We start from the raw sequence: 13,485 nt of genomic DNA, 5'->3' as shown, positions 1-13,485 counted from the left end.
TCTTTCTTTTTTCACGTCCTCTACACAGGAAAGAATGAGTATGATCTTCTGGTCATTGGTGGAGGGTCTGGAGGCCTTGCTTGTGCAAAAGAAGGTTTGTATGCATAAATAACAGAAATTTTGGGTTAGCTTCAGTGGGGTTTAAGGAAACTAAGGGAAGCGTTACTGGTAATCCTAAAGCTTTCTAAGAAGCATTGTATACTCCAGTACCTGCACATTAATCATTAATTCAGCTCCATACAGTTAACCTCCAAATTAATTCACAGTGGTGAATCAGGCGGTGTCAGGTGGTGTGATCTTTGTTTGGCTTTCCTCTTAACCTTTTAGAAAAAATACTTCTTTATAGGATAAATGCATAAGCTTTCATTTCACTGTTGTAAAAGTATTCAGAGTACCTCCATAGATACGGTATTTTTCTTARTACCATTTCTCATTTACGTGTTAAAACAGCAATTCAGACTGTTTCTAAGAACTGTTTAACTGCTGCAGAGAACCTTGTCCCTTTGTATCTCAGGGTAACGTGTCCAACAACCCACAGTTTTCTTAAACAGCTCATTTGGGGTSAAATTGCATTTTTAAGGTCAGTGGAGCTGGAGACTCCAGTCTGGGTTATAAGTGTCTTCCAGAGAATTTGCTGACTACACAGGCAGATTGGGTCTCTGGTCTGGTATCTTGAGTCAGACAGAAAACACCCACCAGCTGTCATCTCCTGTGTTTTACCTGTATCCATGCTACTAAAAAATGTTTATGTTTGTGTGTTTCTCCTTCCTCTAAATATTTTACCTTGCCTCTTTGTTTAAAGCTGCTCAGTTTGGAAGAAAAGTGGCTGTTTTGGATTATGTTGAACCTTCCCCACAAGGTATGGAAGAGAAATACTAAGGCAATAATTGGAAATGCAGATAATTTGGTTGCTCAGGTGAGCAGGTTGCTCCAGACAGCAACGTGTCTAAAGCCACACTGCCTGCTTTGCTTGGAATAGAAGTCCTTAAGCCCAGCTGGTACTTCTGGTTTTCTCCAGGACAAACCAGGTCTGCCTGCTGCCCTGCACATTAAATAGTGTCTGATGCTAGCATTTATTGTAGACTTTGGACTTAAATAGGTGAGAATATTCCCTCTGTAAAAATGCTATTTACCATTTCTAAAAATTAGGGATTATGCCATATTGGGGCTCCTCATGTGCAACATATAAAATAAGATTTTGCAAAAGTGAATGTTTAGTAACTGGATCTTCTGAGCTTTGAGAAACAACTTGAGATGTTTTGAATTTTAGAAGAAAAGTATGTAGAGATGGTTTTTATCAAAGCAAATCAGCACAAACAGAATTAGAAACTGATCTGTAGGAGATGGTAAGCTGTGTGTTATTTCAGAACTTTTTAACTACCATGAACCCAATTGCATTAAGTTACTCTAATCAGATGCATTTACTTCTTTTTCTTTCGTTCTTTTTTTTTTTCCCAAGGAACCGCATGGGGACTTGGTGGAACTTGTGTGAATGTTGGCTGCATTCCTAAAAAGCTTATGCATCAAGCAGCCCTTTTAGGGAGTGCCCTTAAAGATGCTCAACACTATGGCTGGAATATATCCCAACCTGTTCATCATACCTGGTAAAGTCTGTTGCCCATCTCCCCTCCTATGTGCTGCAAATGCATAACAATAACCTTTTCCCAGCTGGTATTTATTTAGGGACAGTTAGGGAACTGAATTTTGCATGTGAAATTTTAGCCTGGTACTTGTTTGAAAAACAAAACTAGTTACTGGTTTCTCAGGGCAAAAATTATGTTGATTTGGACTTGATAATTTGCTTTTGCAACAAAAAATACTGTAGATAATTCCTAATTTTTAGTAATTGCCTGTATCTTTGGGTTGCATAGTCTGAATTTATAACATGATGACTTCATGTTCAATGTCTTGTTTTGTGACAGGTCTGTGATGGCACAAGCTGTTCAGAATTATGTGAAATCCTTGAACTGGGGACACAGAGTGCAACTACAAGACAAGTAAATAAGATTTTGAAGTTCATCTTTCTTCCCACAGTCAAGGAGGTGCTCTTGTCCTTGTAGAATTGCAGAAATGCTTTTGAGGTTTCTGTCTAGAGCTAGTATTTTGAGTCTCTAAGTCCTTTCTACTGGGAACTGTAAGTGCCCTTGTCAATGTAAGTGGTCTCTTCCTCTTCCATTTTTCTTTTCTTTTTTGTGAAATAGTGGTTGACACTGACCATACATGAAAGCTTTCTAGCAGTGTAGTGATTCTCTCTTCAGTCTGGAGAGATTTTGCATCAATATGAAGCAGTCAAGACTTCTTAAGATACTTCTGATCTTGTCCCCCAAGATTTCTATGCCATACAAACCAACAGATAGCATTGTGCTAGAGCAGCAGATTTTTTTTTTTGCTTTCAGTGCAGAAACAGTTCCRGGTTTTTCAGTTCCTTTTACAGAGAAATTCTATTAATAGAAAATTTGACAGGTTGTAGTCTTGTTACTCCTGCTGAGTCACTTTTCTATGTTCTCAAATGAGCATTGTATTAGAAATTCTATAGAGAGTGCTAGTAATGCTATGGTTGATGGAAAATGTCTTTTGAAGAGGTCAATAGCCTGATTTCAAGGTTTGTTCCAACGTTTGTTACTTCTCTGTATGGAGGAGTTAAGTGTGACACAAGAATTAAGTGATAAAATATGATAGAGCTGCAAACAGTTCTATGAAATGAGATTCCTTCGTTTTACGGTTCTATACCTGTTTGCTATCTTGTTTAGCACTTTAATAGGGGAAAAGGTAGCTGTATTATATACCTGTTCTTGTTAAATATGCATTGCTGATGCTGTTTTCTTTGAAACAGGAAGGTGAAGTATTTTAACGTGAAAGGAAGTTTTGCTGATCCACATACAGTCCGTGGTTTAACAAAAGCAGGTAAAGAGGTGAGCAGATGTGCTGATTCCTGCAGTGTTGTTCACTTTGCTAGATTGTCCTTTAGCAAGTTGCTTCAGGTATTCAGTATATTTTTGGTGAGTGAGATTTGCAATTTCCACCTAGAGAAGTTGTTTGTGAACTTGACTGATGCCTGCAGAGTCCCTAGCTTGAGCTGTTAGATGCCATTGCTTTTCTCTGCAGATGGAAATTATTTTTGTTTAACTTGTTTAGTCATGCTGATACTTACAGAAATGTAAATTCTCAGAAATGCAAATTCTGAGCTGTCTCCCTCCTTCAGGTGATTTGTAGGAGTGATTAACTTGGTAATATCAAATTATGTGTGGGAGGCAATTAGTGTGAACGCACAGCTGGGTCAGGTAACAGAATAGTGGCCATTGCTGCATGTTTAACAAGGCCTGAACATGTCTTTTTAACACCTTTTTTGGGTTAATTGGTTAATATTGCTGGTTAGTATGAGCTTCAATATCATGTTTTTKGGGGTAGATGCCTAGGATTTTCTAGCAACATTCTCCTTTTGAGATACTTTCACTCCAGGCCTGAGACAGAATTTACTGCTGTGTTCTCTCTTTTTTGCCCTAAGCAGAAATTGATTTTAAACAGCTGTCATTTGTGAATTACTATTGTTTCCAAGTAATAGTTAATCTTGCTCAGTATAAGAACAATTGTAAAGTTAATATTAAAACAAAACCTGGTATTGAATAGGTAGGAGAACCTCCTGTATGTATTAGTTTGTTTTATCTCCATCCTTTTTTTTAAYACATTGCTAGTTATTATGTCACGTAACAACTAGCAGATGGTAGTGCCAGCTTTCTSATTTATAACTTATTTGTACATAGATGAAATCCAAAGACAGATAAAAGGATTGCAAATGCTTRATATTGATTTCTTATTTTTGTTTGCAGACTGTTATTACAGCAGATAATATTGTCATTGCTACTGGAGGAAGACCAAAATATCCTACAGATGTAAGTTACCCTTCCATTTGATAATGCCACTGCTTTGCTGGTTGTGTTGCAGATCACAATGAAGGAGAATAAAGAACGTAAAAATAAAGCTACATAATGAGAGATTTTTGTACTTGTGTCACACAAAAAATTGTCTGTATAAAAGATGGCTTTTTAGAAAAAACATTTCCGTAAAAAACAATTTGCTCCAGTTTATATGTTRATGTTGCTTAGAGCTGCAGGGTAATTCAGGTTGGAAGTGGGCAACCCCAGCTATATTCCCCTTGGCCTGCTGGCTATACTTCAGCCAAAGCAGCCTGAATTGCTATTAGCTTTTTTTGCTGGCAAGATTTGCACTGTGGCCTCACCTGTGTGATCATAGATTGCAGGTGCACGGGAGTATGGAATCACAAGTGAYGATCTGTTCTGGTTAAAAGAATCTCCTGGAAAAACGTAAGTTACCTTACCATGGCTGTAACATGCTGGCATTCATACCTTTTCTGTATGACAAGGTAAAAAATGTTCAAAATTGCCTTTTATACACCAACTTTTCTTCTGTTTTCCTTCTGAAAATGTGCTTTGTGAGGCATCAATATCACAYTACCAACCTTCATTGGTAACTGATAGATATCCCCACTCCTCCTCTTAAGAAATTCCCTTCTAAAATCAAATTGAACGCTCGTTTTCACCGTTAGGTTGTGCTGTAGCSATTACACCCCAAGTCACAAGAGGGCAGCATGAACTCAACTGCGAGCTGCCTCARTCCCCGCTCCTCCCTACGTGAAAATACTCCTCGATCGGGGCAAACTCCCAACATAATTTTACCTTCTCCTAAGCTGAAGCAGTTCTGATGACAAAAGAAAATATGATGAGACGTATGGTTTAATTCTGCCATTTCTTTTGCTTTGGAGGCTGTTGCTTAACTGCAGARTTAAAACATTGGTTTTAATGGAAGTACTAAAATGCCACAGTCTTTTTTTACACAGATAGCACAGCAAGATTCCAAGTCAGCGCTGCACTACAAAGCAATTTTCTGAWGCAAATAATTGTGATAGGAAATGCAGATTTGCTATCATGAAAGTCCAATAATGCTATTTTTTTCTCTTCTCTATTGAGCAATTTTAGAAAATGAAACGTATATGTAAGAAAGAGGGACTTCAAACTATAATACTGGTGTTTTTGCAAAAAAAGTCGTTGCCATTCATGGCAGTGACTTTCTACTATAAAAAATGCACTTTGTCAAGCTAAACATGAAATAGATAAATGAGGCTTCTTGGTACAATTCTAGAAAAAAAGTAAATTTGCTGTTGTTTGTAGTGTATCAGTCACCTCTTGAATTTTGAAAGCATGATTTATGCAAGGAAATTGTTTTTAAGAAAAGCAACACCCACACCCGCCAAAAAAAAACCCAAACCAAAACATAAGATTTATCCCTGTAAGATGTCTCTGTGAAAATGTGGCTTTTGTCCAGTTGCCGCTAATGCAAGTTGTAACAGTGTAATGTGGGAGTCTAGTGTTTATATGTTGCATTCCTGAGATTTAGTCAAAATAAGCCTGCAGGGGTTACAGTAGCATTTCTGTGCTTTATCACGCTGTGTCTTAACAAATGAAGGAGGGAGTTGTTAAGGGTTTGTTTCTGTCGGATTTGTTTCTATTATAAATATTCCCAAGGTTCAGTTTAACACCTTTTGTTTTTAGTCGGAGCTGTGTTGTACTTAGTCTTTCTTTTCTCCCTCTCCAAATGTACATATCTCAGCTACAAATTACGTGCCTGGAGGTTATAGAACTGTCAGTCCTGCAGTTATTCATATTAAAAAAAAAAGTAAACCGAGTAAACTGTTAATCAACTTAAAAGTCCCTTAGATATACAAACATTGGGAAGACACTCTCACTACTGAGATGAAGGGTTTTGGCAGAGTGAGTTAGAAAAGATGCCTTGAAATGTGTTGCGAATGAGTGAGAGATTGAGCAGGTGTGAACGAGGTTAGGTTCTGCCTTCCTGACTTTTCTRTTAGACAATAAAGCCCAGGAGCCCTGGTTTTGTGCAAGAAAGTGTGAATAATGTGGGGCTGACATCTATTTTTCATCCAATGAAAAAGAGCGAATATATGCCCAAATTACAGAAATTCTCATTCTTTTCCTTGTGAATCTCCAGTAGATATTTATTTATGGGCAGCACATGACTTTTTGCAGCACYTCCCAGAAGCTACATGCTAATGAGGGAGTGATCATCCATTCACAGATGAACCAAAAGCTTTAATGCTGGAAAATTTATTTCCCATTATGTTAAATTCTTTGTCATATATGAACTCCAGACCAGCAGATTTTAATCACTTTGTCAACCTATTCTCTGTACACCTTCAGAAGTTGTATGTTTTTATTGTAGGATAGGGAGATGTTATCTGGAGCCTTTGTGAGAAAACGTGTGTTGTACTGACTGTGCAGTCCCTTGGGCTTACAGAGCTGCAGCCTCCATGTCTGCACTMCTCAGAAGTTTAAAAGCTTTGCTCTTAGAACTGGGAGATGCTGCAGATTGGTTTAGGGTAAAGCATAGGCCCCAAGCCCATTCAAAAACTTAACAAAATGCTATGTTGTCAGTGGAWATATTGTGKGGGCTGCATCTCCTAACTGAGATTTTAACACGTCTGCATAACACATGAACAGCAAAGGAGTGCAAGTGCAGCCTGTCCAGCAGCTGAGTGTTAATGGMTGCCTGCTTGGACCCACTTTTACCTGCACAACAGGGACTGAGAATTCTGCCTTTGGCACCCAGCAAATGTGGGAAACTGAGGATGTGGTCAGGAGAGAGAGGACAGCTGGGGACGTGGARACTGCTGTACTGGAGAGCTGATACACCTCATAAACTGGAAGTGTTGATAGACAATTTCAGTGATACTCTTGATTGAAAGGGTGTGAAATATTGGGAGAGATGGGAGCTGGAGCTTTATTTAAGAATTAAAATGGATATATTTAGTAAATGCCAGTCTAAGTATCTATTAAACCCATTTTCTATAATTGCTTACACAAGTGTTTAAAGACAGGAAGGGCAAATATTTGGCATTTGGAAAAATACAATGAGTTAAAAGCAGATGGTTATAAATCAAAAGGAAATTTAGCAGTGAATAAAATCTTGCATTCGGAACTGTAATCTGCTTGATAGGAGGACATAATCTAATTGATAGACCATCCCCATGTGCTGAAAGACGAGCTGTCAGGGAGGAAGATTGGCCTGGCTGAATAGAGAGCTTTGGCTGGAACTCAGGAAAAAATGGAGTATTTATGYCTTTGGGAGAAGAGGGAGGACTACAAGGATGCCATGAGGTTATACAGGGAGAAAATTAGAGGGGCCAAAACCCAATTAGAACTTAATCTGGCTACTGCTGTAAGAGGCAATAAAACTGTTTCTATAAATACAGTAGCAACAAAAGGAAGGCTCAGGAGAATCTCCATCCTTTATTCGACGTGGTGAGGGGAGGAGGGATGAGGAAAAGGTTGAGTTACTTAATGCCTTCTTTGCCTCAGTCCTTAATAGTAATAGCGGTTGTTCTCTGGGTACCCAGACCATGAGCTGAAAGATGGGGAYAGGGAGCAGAATGAAGCCCCCATAAATCATGAGGAATTGGTTAGAAAGCTGCTGCAYCATTTGGATGTGCACAATTCCATGAGGCCAGCTGGGGGTACTGGCTGACTGGAAATTGGTGAATGGGTTGCCCACATCAGAAAATGTTTTTTTGATTGTGCAAAAATATGCACAAGCTCATTCCACTGCTTTGTTTTTTTCTTCTTTTTGTGTAACAGGTTGGTTGTTGGAGCCAGCTGTATCCTTTAAAAAGCCTGTGGTTATCTGTTATTATAAGTAGCATAGCTGTCTTTCCTATGGAAGTTCAATTTTCAGAATTCGTTTGCTCATGCCATATAGTTGGTTTGGTAAGAGAATAGTAATAGTTTCTGATGCAGTAGCATCAGAGAGATTAAGGTCAGCTGAGGATAAATTCTCAGGATCTTAAAAACCAGTGTTAACTGGTAGACTTCCAAGTTTTATTYTATGTTCAAAAGCAAGCTAAAGATGTCTGTGTGAAGAGAACTTGCTATSGCCGAGTAAAAAGTCCATTTGTATACTACTCTTACTTACTGTGTTTATATTAAATTGTTCTTTATGTTTGCTTAACTGGTGCGTCACCAGATGTTTCCCTTGAGTGTGCTGGATTTCTAACAGGCATTGGATTGGACACTACAGTCATGATGAGAAGTATCCCACTTCGTGGATTTGATCAGGCAAGTACAGAATATCTCACATCTCCTTACTTAATGAATAAATTAAAAGTTAGATTTGATTATTTTTGTCTCCTAAAAGAAGTGCTGTTTGCTTCTACAAACATTTCTTAATATGTGCAGTTTTTGAGGCAGGAGTATTGTTGCTTAAGTGGCAGTGACAAGTCCCACCTGGGCTAGTGACACTAGTGACAGCTGGTTGTATGTCACTCTTCACTTTGCAGTGGCTTCCACAAAGCTTGTATACTTTAAAACTGGTGGCATGAGTTTGCAAAACATTGTATAAGAATAATTCTTGGGATTTCCACTCATCATTGAAGAAATCTACACCTGTAACAGCATGAGGTCTGAGAAAGCAGGGAACAGTGTGTGTGTGGCACTTGGTCAAACACTTACAGTAGGGCTTGCTCTGAGAACTTGATCCTTGTAGGCAGGGAGAGCACAATGGCCATACCAAAGTTAATAAAGTATTAATGGAGATAAAATAATTATGTTCACTCTGCAGCCACCTTGGGTCTGATGGAAACTGATTCGTGTGCTCTCATGTTTCTGAAGAGACATAATCCTGCTGTTGCCTTCATATTAGTTAATATTGACTTTGAAAATACAGTTTTGTAAGCTGAGAGAGCTTGTGTGTAGTTGTTCTATGTGAGTGGTATTGTTATAATATCCTTTAAGTAATAAACATRCTCTGGCAAGGTGCAACCTGAATTCCTGCAGTCAAGGGCACTGACACCTTTGGATAAACCTGCTGATGCAACACTTTACTACTGGAGTGTGGTGTGGCATTATTTCAAACAGTTTCTTAGGACAAAAGTATTATTTCTTTTTTTGTAGTAAAACTTTCCATGAAATGTTAGTCATTCACAGTCATTGCAGAGAAATATCAGGTGTTATGGCAAAGGGAAGTATTTTTCTTCTRTTGTTTTATGAATGTATTTAATTTTCATCAAACTAATAGAAAATGGTAATGATAATTATGGTAGTGGTAAATTGAATATGATCTAATTGTGTAAACAACAAATGGTTTAAAAGCAATTATTCTGTTAATGTACTGTTTAATTTGTTTTTAAATAATTTGAGTATTCAGAGATACCTCTTGGAATGGAGTTGCAGGTCATAGTGGCTCTCTAAATTACCATATGTTAGCAATGCATAGTAACTAAGTGATAAAGAATGTTTGAAAGGCACAAAGTATTTACTGGGGTTTCCTGGACCCAGCTGAAGGAGGGTTTTACATTAAAAATGTCATATATCTAACAAAAAACAAATTTGTTTCACTACTCAACAGCAAATGGCATCTTTAGTAACTGAGCACATGGAATCCTACGGCACAAAGTTTTTAAAGAGGTGTTTCCCAACCAAAGTGGAAAAATTGAAGAGCAACAGATTACAAGTCACTTGGAAAAATGCTGACCTGAACAAAGAAGAAACGGATTCTTTTGACACARTTATGTGGGCAGTAGGTAAATATGATTATCTTAACATTTATTTGCAATGCTTTCCATTCTGAAAATCAGGGGTCAAACAGCAGCTCCCCCTCACTTCTGTATATTAAATGTTTAGTCACTTAAACATTGATAGTTGTTTAATTATTTTCTTGCATGCCTGTTCATTTACAGTCTAAAAATACATTAAAGTGGCTATGAATATTAGAAGTCTGTGGTAACTGTTTTTGCATGAGCTGCAATAAATGGTGACCATCTAGTGTTCCTTGCTTTTACTAGAGCAAGAACGTGAATTCCAGCWAGCTCTGTGTTGCAGGTAGTGTTCTCTAAGTCCCTAGTCTTGATTGRTTGATGAAGCTGTTCACTATAAGTGCATATTAATCCTAGAAACTGTGCAACTTTTTGAAATCTGGTTAGGAACTTTCACATAYGTCAGACCCCTCAGAACTGACATATGATGACTAAATCAGTTTAGAGGAATGTGACAAATGTCTATGAGCATAATCACCAGAAATGGGGATTAAAYCTGGGGTTTGCATCCTTTGAGACAAAGTGCTACTTCCTGCAAGGACTAACACACTAAATGATAGATGGTATAAGGCTCCAGMCCAGTATATGAAAATACTCCCTCAGTGATGCCTCCCTAAGCTGCTCATTTGTTGCTATGYGAGATAGGAGTCTGCTCTCAGTTCTTGTACTGGTTCAGATGGGCTGTGAGCCCACCAGAGTAGAAGAGCTCTTGTCTTTTGTGCTTATAAAGCTTTGTGAATATCTGGAATTCTAGACGAGTAATACATGGCTAAAGGTAGTAACAGTATTTGGCAAGCAAATGATACCTAGCAAGYAAAGTAAATAGGCTTAAACATACTGCTCAAGAAATCTGTTTTGATGCAGACAAATGATCAGTTTTATTAGCAGCTTTAGCAATCGCCTTAACTACTTTATTTTTATACTRTTTTAGAGTAGTGGGGAAGCAGTACTCTTTCATTTGTTTGTAAGATAAATTTAAATTCTTGTCGTTGTAGAATAGCTCTATTACAGGATCAGAAACAGATCAGTTATAGCACTTCATATTTTGCCCAGTGGACTTAATCTATTGTCCAGTTTTTCCATTTCCCTGGGTAAGTCAGCTTTATATCTTCCTAATACCCCAGAGAGCAGGGTGTGTGTAGTGATGAATGTTTTCTTTTCCTTACTGTGACTGCTACTCTCTTAGAAGTGCATTGGGCTCTACAAATGTTTGAAATTGCCTATAATAATGTATTATTCTCATCAGAACCAATTAAACAGACTAGTGCTTGCCAAAACCAAAAAAAAAAGGTCTTGGTATCTGGACATGTGGCAGTCCTAAAAACTGTAGAATAATATTCATGAGGTGAGATGAAAATGTTTCCAAAAAGTGGGTTTCTAAATGCTGTATTTGATTTTTCTTAACTTTCTGGTAAAAAACCCAACCCATTCTGTGGTTCTGTGAAAAGTACACTGAGTTGGAGACACACATGTCAAATGTCAAGTCGATTTGTTTACTTTTGTCTAAGATGGAAAAAAGAGCTATTAGTTCAAATAATAAGAAAAAAATGTTGGTTTACTGTTAATTATAATGGAATAAGGTTGCATGACAGACTATTGCAATTCAGTTGTAACAGGAGACTGCTCATTATTTCARTACAGAGGAACTACATGTGTTATGATTTTTGTCATAGATTTGAGTTACAATCCATATTTAGAAACAGCAAAATGAATAGTTTGAGCATTTTGTGTTGAATTTTTTCAGTGTTCAAATGGGCGCTCCACCCTTCAGGATTAAACACATTAACAGTTAAAGCTGGTTAATTGGTGTGCAGTCCATATGATTCATTGTTTTGCTCTGTATCAACACACCCACACCAGGTGTCTCAGATAATAGGCTGGGAAACTTGGTGGTGTTGAGGATTTCCTGTCTGCAGATGTGCCAGTTACAATACTGATTGAAGCAAGTCAGCTTTTAGAGTTAAAAAGCAGCCGCTATTGTTAACTAATCATAGCCTAAGTTATAGAACATGTTTCCTTAATTTTTGCCAGTGCATCATGGAATTTTATAGTAGGATCTATAGTAGGATTTTATAATAATGTTAAAAACAATTACTGACAGTGGACACAGTACTGTAGCTTATTAAACCATCTCCTAATGTCAATCCTTTAAAAAAAATTAGATTGTGTTTCTATAAGGAGTTTTGTTTTGCTTTTGGAATGTGTGATTTTCTGCTTGTATGGATAAGCCAATAAAAGCAGGCACAATGCTCTCTTTGTTTTTCTTGCAGCTTTTTTGAACTAGTCAAAATATATGAGGGAGGAAAAAGAGGAATCTCATTTTGATACATACTAGCGCTGTCTTCAGCTTTTAGAAAATTCTCCTGCATTTGTAAGATCTTGAGGTTTTGAGGTTTTTTTTTCTCAATAGAGAGCCAGTCAACTTTTACATAGTATTCTCCCTGCCCTTAAGGACATACAAGAAGTGTTTGTTAGATGCCTAATTTTCCTGAGCTATAAAGCAACAGTAAATTGCACAATGTTCATGTGCTTTCTGCTGAGAGGACTCCTCTGTGTAAAAAGTATCACCRGTCAGTGCTGCAGGAGAGAGTGCTTTGAGCAGCCTTGGCAGAGAACCAGTTACTGCCCTTGCACTGACCAGGGCCAGACTTTTTTCAAACTGTGGCTGGCCTGCTGGAGGTTTATCAGTAATGGGTGTAATGTTCAAAATCATCCTTGTAAAAATGGTGCACACTGCTATCAATGTGATAAAGGTTCTGAACTTCTTTTAACCTTACTTAATCTTACTTTAGTCAATATTTTCCTGTAATCTGAACAGTAGTTACACTGAATTGGTTTTTATTAGCCATTATCAGCTGGTTATGTTTTAGTGAATGTCTTGTGGATTTGMGGAGACATTTGAAGGAGGAAAGAGTAGTGGTCTTGAAACTAATTTGGAGAGTGTGTCAGGCACCCAGAACAAAGTGAGAGAAGAGAGTGCTGAGACTGGAACACAGACAAGATTTTGATGAAGGACAGACTGAGGTCAGATKGGATAAATTTATAAAGTAATGTGTYAAAATGCCAATGTATAGGGAAGAAGTGGAGAAGACCACTGGGCTTGAGCCTTATTCCAAAAGACTATCCTGTCACCCAGCAGTATCCTCACAGTGGCCATCTACAATAAAATGTGTGGTTGGCTCCAGTTTGGATTTTTCAAGTGCAGGGAAGCAAACAGGCATTCCAGCTTCTGTGATTAAGAAACTCTGGAAGACCCATTATAAAATTCTGCTGTCAGCTGCACTGTTATCACCCTGGGAAATCTTGCTGGATACAGGAGTATGCTATCACTCATTTACCACTGCTGCTCACCTGACTGTGCCTATTCCTCTGGCTTCTTCTGAGTTTAGCTGCTTCAGTCTCTGCTGCTGAAAGTCACAGCAGCCTGATACTTCTTCTCCTTGTTCTGTGTGCAGGTGTGAGTACCAGAGCTCCTGGGCAGGTGATGGGACACAAATGCCACATCACAACACAGCCAGCCTGGCCAKGGTGTGTGATGGGAGCTTCAACCACTCTCCTGTCACTCCCTGCTGTTAAATTGGCTGGCAGCMCCCTTAGGAAGCCATATTGTTAGATTTTACAAAAACAGATCAAAAAGTTGTTTTTTCTTTTAAAGTTAAAAGCAAATGGGGGCAGGCACTGAAAGCAGGGCTCTGTGTGCTTTTCACAGCTGTGTGGTAAGTGTATGGTCTATAAAAGATGAGATTGTAGTGTGGTGTTAGAAGTGCAGGTAACATTTTGAAGGGTCAGATTTGAGTTGTACCTTTCTTCTAGATGTCTGGCATAGTATTTTGTTGTTTTGAATGAAAGCTAAATCTAATCTTGTG

General features: G+C 38.1%; 1 protein-coding gene across 2 annotated transcripts in view; it reads left to right on the top strand.

The window, feature by feature from the left end:
* Positions 1–13,485, top strand: part of TXNRD2 (thioredoxin reductase 2) — a 28,968-nt gene that overhangs the window by 1,140 nt on the left and 14,343 nt on the right. The window contains exons 2-11 of one of the 2 annotated variants that reach the window (XM_057369059.1): positions 29–94; positions 803–859; positions 1,460–1,604; positions 1,923–1,997; positions 2,834–2,912; positions 3,828–3,890; positions 4,252–4,322; positions 7,668–7,687; positions 8,053–8,144; positions 9,433–9,607. In XM_057369059.1, the coding sequence (XP_057225042.1) occupies positions 29–94; positions 803–859; positions 1,460–1,604; positions 1,923–1,997; positions 2,834–2,912; positions 3,828–3,890; positions 4,252–4,322; positions 7,668–7,687; positions 8,053–8,144; positions 9,433–9,607 (843 nt within the window). The remainder of the gene's footprint in view (positions 1–28; positions 95–802; positions 860–1,459; positions 1,605–1,922; positions 1,998–2,833; positions 2,913–3,827; positions 3,891–4,251; positions 4,323–7,667; positions 7,688–8,052; positions 8,145–9,432; positions 9,608–13,485) is intronic. The other variant, XM_057369060.1, reaches the window with a different exon arrangement.

The sequence above is a fragment of the Malurus melanocephalus genome, unplaced genomic scaffold (assembly GCF_030028575.1).
Source record: "Malurus melanocephalus ecotype Western Australia unplaced genomic scaffold, MMel_1.1 scaffold_102, whole genome shotgun sequence".
In the NCBI taxonomy this organism is placed as follows: Eukaryota; Metazoa; Chordata; class Aves; order Passeriformes; family Maluridae; genus Malurus; species Malurus melanocephalus.
The sequence above is the reverse complement of the archived record's forward strand: the minus strand, read 5'-3'. Positions and strand labels throughout refer to the sequence as shown.